Genomic DNA, 5,853 nt, shown 5'->3' with positions numbered 1-5,853 from the left:
AGTTGAGTGAGAAAGTCTGTGGGCTTTCTCTAGATATGATTATAATTATTTTGTTTCTTTCTAGATATGATTTAAGAAGACGTGAGAATCTTAGATTGTTGCATTTTAAAGACTCATCTTTTCAAAATGCCTGTAATTAGTGTTTGTTTAACTTTCGGCTTACAGCACTTCACAGATTTTTTTAGATTTCTTTTCTTTTTCTTTTTTGGGTTCAAATTAGCCATACGAAGCAAATAAATAGTATACCCTTATAGGAAATTATACTTTATTTTTATTCCAGCAAATTAGAGGGAACAATATGCCTATTTAATAATTTCCCTATCTAGATAATGACTGTCAATTGCTATAGTTTTTCAAAATATGATGTATTAACAAGTGCTCCTGTGCTTATGCATAAAAAAATTACTTTATGTAACAAATTACCAATTTTAGTATAAAATAATTTAAAAAAAATGAAAGATAAGTAAGTAGTTTTCTCTCCAAATTGTGAAATAATCAAGAATCAAAAAGCTTAAAATAATCTTTTTAAAAAGCTGTAATTAGTAAGGGGAAAAAAATAGCAGCAGCGTTTAGTGTAAAATCACAACCTGAACACATTAGCTTTTGCTGAAATATATTTTTCATGCTAAATGAAATAAATTGTCTCATTTGTGTTATGCAACACACACAAAAATGCAAAATCCACTCGGGAAAAGAAAAAGAAAAAAAAAATTCACACTTTTTTATATATTGCATGAGAAAAATTATCTCATATAACATTAGAAATACATTCCCCTTAGCTTTGAAACAAAACAGCTTAACTCGTATAAAAAGATGTTATACTCAATACTTCAAAAGTTGCATTATTTCCATCATATCGATACAAAATTGTGTGAAACATCCGTAAGACAGCCACTACGCAACCAAAATTGCACAGTAGTCTCAACCTCACTGCAATCACATACTCTTCCTTTTTAAGACCTACATCTCTACCCCACCTTTGACCCTTTCCCCAATCCTTTATTTAAGGCATTCCAAATGAGCTTTCCATGAACCAAAAAATCATCCAGGGAGTGACATGTCAAATATCAAACAATAATTAAAGTTTCCAAATCAGAGGAGACACCCGAGGAGGATGATATTGCAAATAAATTTTTTAGAAAAAACATAGTTCAGCAATGTTCAAATTATCACTTTTAAATTATCTAATAAAAAAGACAACCAATGCTAACTATGGTGACAGTTGGTTAGATTGTAAACACTAAACTAACCTAATTAAATTAAAAATTACTTTGATAGAAAAATTGGTATATTTGAGATGAAGAAAGGTTGGTTTATGCAGACAAATGTTTACAGTTCTCCTAGTGCCGCATATGATAAGCAATTTTGTTTTCAACAACCCACATCTGACTGAAACAATTAAAAAAAATAATGTAAAATAAATCATAAAATCAACTTGCTAAGCTGCATAAGGCTATGGGCTAAAAAGAACCTTCATACAAAAATGTCATGAGAATTGAAATGTGGAGTTAGAAGATCTAACTTACAATGGAAATATTTCTAAGAGGAGAATAGGCATGTACAGTTAGAATGCAGGGGAAAAGCAAATTCTAATTTTCCAGTTCACTCCGTATCCAATCTTGTGAACACACCAAAGCTTGGACAGTAGCAGGATTAAGTGAGCTCCAATCACGATCAAGGACTTTTCCGCTATAATTAAATGCCAACTCTGGTGCAACTTTTGACATTGGAATTCCTAAAATATTCCGTGCCATCATGGATAAGACAGGATACCTGGGAGTGTGAACTCTCCACCAATTTAATATGCTGAAATCAACATTCCGTGGAAAGAGAGGTTCTTCTAAGTACTTTTCTAGATCTGATTTAGCACCTTCACCCTCAGAAGTTTCATGGAGGAATTTGTCAAACCCCATCAGTCTATCCCTGGAGTCCTTTGCAGAACCTTGTAAGCAAAGTGGACCGCTGCCAACTTGCCAGGCCAAACCTTGATCATGAGATAATGGGGAGCCTATTGAATGTTTATTGTATAGAGCCTTCACGCCCTCAAAGACCTCTTCAATTCGACCTGCAGATGTGCTACCATAGATTTGTGGATAATAATAATCTACCAACTTCATCTTGAATCTAGGATCTAACATGGCTGCAACCGCCAACCCTAAGCTACATTTCTCCCAGTACTCATCAAACTTGCTCCTCAATCTTGACGCCAAAGAACTGATATACTCATCTGAATTCTTGCACCATTCAATCAAATGCAACTTAACATCACACAGCTCAGGGAAATATATATTTGCAGTTGGATACCTGCTCTTAGTGAAAACATTTACAACCTCAACAAAAAGCTTCAAATAGCTGGTAACTGCAGTAATTCTCTCCCACTCAACATCAGATAAACAGATTTTGTAGGCAGTATCATTTTCTTGCAAAAGAATAAAAACATCCCTGAATTCTAAAGCAACTTCAAGCATTGAATATGTGGAATTCCATTGCAATGGATTATCTAGTAATAAAGACTTTTGACTCAGGATCCCTACTTCTTTAGCCATCTCATTGAACTTTGCCAGTATAGTTTGTGAACTTTTAATATAATGAATTGTTTCTCGAATCTTATTGACTATTTCGCTTACAGCTCCCAAAGCATGCTGAACCATGTCGTTAAGAACATTTGTGGCACAGCGCATGTCAAATAATTGACCATTACAATAAAGAAACCTGTTTTGCAAAAGTCTCTCACTGATTCTAATAGCAATGTTATCACTGGTAGAACAACTATCCAATATCATGGAGAACAATTTACGGTCAATATCCCAATCCATCAGACAAGTCATGATAGCTTCTGAAAGCATGTCTTCAGTATGAAAAGGATCAATCCTTATAAAATTTAATATCCTCCTTCTCAACTGCCATGATTCATCTATGTAATTTGATGTCAAACACAAATACTCAGCGTCATCCATAGCAGTCCAGACATCAGCACTAAGACTGATTTTTCCAGGCAATTTATCCAACATCTCATTCATCTTTTTTTTCTCTTTCTCATAAATCTCAATACAATCAGCCTCAACCCTATTCAACGTCACAAGCTCAAACAAGGGCTGTAGATGTTTCACGAAAGCTCGGAAACCAACATGTTCAACCATAGCCAATGGATATCCATGTAGAATAATCATGCGAGCAAGATCAAATCGACTCCGTCTTTGATCAAAGTTGCTAGTTCCAGTGTTGACAGAGTCATCTTTCAACTGTGTCTGCTCAAATTTAATATTCACAAGGTTAAGGGCATCATCTTTGTTTGGATCTTGATCTACATTGAAATTTGCAATTGCAAGAGTCCCTTCTTTTCTCTTTTCTCTGGCTGTAATGTATTGTGCTATGCCATGGTTAGACCTTCTCTGACACCTGATTAAATGGTTCCTTAGGTGTGATGTTCCACTGGTACTTGATCCACTCAGTTTCTTTTTACAATGCCTACAAACAGCCACACAGGTATCGCCTTTTTTAATCCTATCAAAATCATTCCATACGACAGATTTCAATCTACTAGATTTGACTATTACAGCATCAGACAAGTCCATCGCATGAACCTGGAACAAAAGCATTCCCATAAAATTCCATACAACATTTTCCATTCAAAAATATAAAAATACAATGAACAGGATAGCATCTTTGCATTGCCTATTGTGTGTGAGGGCACATGTGTGTTAATAATGACATAGCAGCAAGAAGGTTTTAAATCTGAATAATAAAAAACAAAATCAAAATGTAACCATAAATTTAAAGACAAAAGGAGCAATACCCTACTTAGGAGGTCTATTTAAGAGGGGTAATGTAAAACATAATTCACTCATCAGCTTCTATGAAAAGATTGACCACATTATCAAACCTTGTCCAACACGCAATAGTACACACTTTATTATACAATTAATAGTTTACCGATTAGTGTTTCAACCAGGCTGTACTTAAAATTAATTTCTTTAATTTTTAAAGGCTCTAATAGTTTTGCATTATCAATAAGTACACAATAACAGTATGCATGGCATATATAAATAGAGCATGGGTGGACTGGTGGTCAGACTCAGGCACCTGCCCTCCAGTCCAATTTGTGGTGTTAGAATCCCAAACTTCACGATTTTGAAGCCAAGGACAAAAAAACACCTTGGAAGCCCTTGTTCAAGATAATCAAATCCAGATTAAGGTACCAAGCTGCCTCTGATTTACATTATTCCAGCTAATAGGTTGTTTCAGTTGACCTTTGATCAGTTTCTAGCACACACAGTTTAAAGCATATAACCGGACCGGTATACCAGCTGGTTCACCATTTGAGCCAGCTGAACTGGCCCAGTTTTCAGAACTATGCTTTATACTGAGTTTAATAAAGATTATGCGGAAATTATCAAAAGAATTATGAAGAAGTCAGGATGTACTAAAATTGAAGAGGAAGGGAGGAAGCACCAGCATAAAGTATACAAATAAGCCCAATATTATAATATTCACAAATATCCAATTCTATACTTGCTACAAGAGTAAAAGCTTTGTAGAAAACCGAAGCTTCAGAAGTGAACCAAGTAATCTAAATGTCCATAAGTCACATAAACAAAATTATAGACTCTTAACCTTTTGATCTTGCCTCTAACCTTTATACTGCATCTTAACACCTAAAGATTATCAGTGGTGTACTATTATTCAGTACTTGACAGGACTCATGTAGAAGAAAGTGGGATAGTAAAATTTCCCAGAAGTCATCGATGCTCAAAAACAAGATCCAGGATGATTTCTCAGTTCTCAAAGTTTAGAAACAGGGATAGTAAAATTTAGTCACAAACATTCTAGCCAGTGGTTAGATATTTTAAAAATTTTAAAAATATACAAAAACAAAGAATACAAGAAATTTTAATACTTCATATATATACATATATCTTCACTGATTTTTATCTTTTAATATTTTCCACTGATTAATCACCAAAATTCTCATTTCTATTGTGAAATCAAACACAAATAACATCAAGAAACAATTCAATTCCATTACCAATAACAACCGTAGCTGTACATTAAAATAATTTTAGAAAGAAAAAAAAAAAGGTAAACCTAAAACAACACTCCATTTCTCAAAAGAAATAAAATCGAAAAATACTACCACAAAAATTGAAAAAGTTGTAAATAAAAAAGGGGGAGGGGGGAGGCATGAATTTTACTCAAGTTTGAGACACCCAATAACAATTGTGTAAACAAAGACAAATAATTTCTCTTTTACAAGATTCAAAATTGTACATCAATTTTTTTTTCACAATGGACAATAAAATTACCAAGGCAGATTCAAAGAACATGTATACGTGAAAAAATAAAATAAAAGAACATGTAAACGTATAATCTTGATAAAGAAATTGTAGAAAGAAACGAAACATACCTTGTCGCAGAATGGCTAGGATTCCGGCTGGTGAGTTCGAAGAAGAAAAAAGAGGTTTGAAGAAAACCCTAATTGAAAAAAAGATGAAGGAAGAAGAAGCATAGGAAATAAAGAAGAGAGCAATTTGGTCACACAGGCAAATCAGCTCCGATTCTTCGTCTCTGCTTAGAGGTTAAAACGCATCGTTCTGTTATATACGATGTGCGCTTTTATGTTTATTATTTTGAAATTTGATGTTGGTAATTATAATTACTATCGCGTTAAGGAGAACTAAGCTTTACAAAAGACAAAAGACAAAAAAAAACGGAGAACTAAGCAAATATTAATTCATACATATTCGGGATAGGTTATTCTACTTACTCTTAATTTGCTTACTTTTGCTTATTCTTTTCAATATTATTATATTACAATTTCATCCAACGGTGGAGATTTACTATATAAAAATAAAC

General features: G+C 33.6%; 1 protein-coding gene across 1 annotated transcript; it reads right to left on the bottom strand.

Moving 5' to 3' along the window:
- Nucleotides 1–1,464: 1,464 nt before the first annotated feature.
- LOC133316550 (zinc finger BED domain-containing protein RICESLEEPER 1-like) lies at nt 1,465–5,580 on the bottom strand. The gene is made up of 2 exons (XM_061518308.1): nt 5,405–5,580; nt 1,465–3,584 (listed from the first exon to the last, which is right to left on the bottom strand). Exon 2 carries the CDS (start codon nt 3,573–3,575, stop codon nt 1,590–1,592), a length of 1,986 nt encoding a protein of 661 aa, XP_061374292.1. The 5' UTR covers nt 3,576–3,584; nt 5,405–5,580; the 3' UTR covers nt 1,465–1,589.
- Between the last annotated feature and the right edge of the window lie 273 nt (nt 5,581–5,853).

Source organism: Gastrolobium bilobum, unplaced genomic scaffold, assembly GCF_033153095.1.
Source record: "Gastrolobium bilobum isolate Gb01-03AN ecotype WA unplaced genomic scaffold, APGP_CSIRO_Gbil_v1 utg2361, whole genome shotgun sequence".
NCBI lineage: Eukaryota > Viridiplantae > Streptophyta > Magnoliopsida > Fabales > Fabaceae > Gastrolobium > Gastrolobium bilobum.
This window is presented reverse-complemented; position numbering and strand designations above follow the sequence as displayed.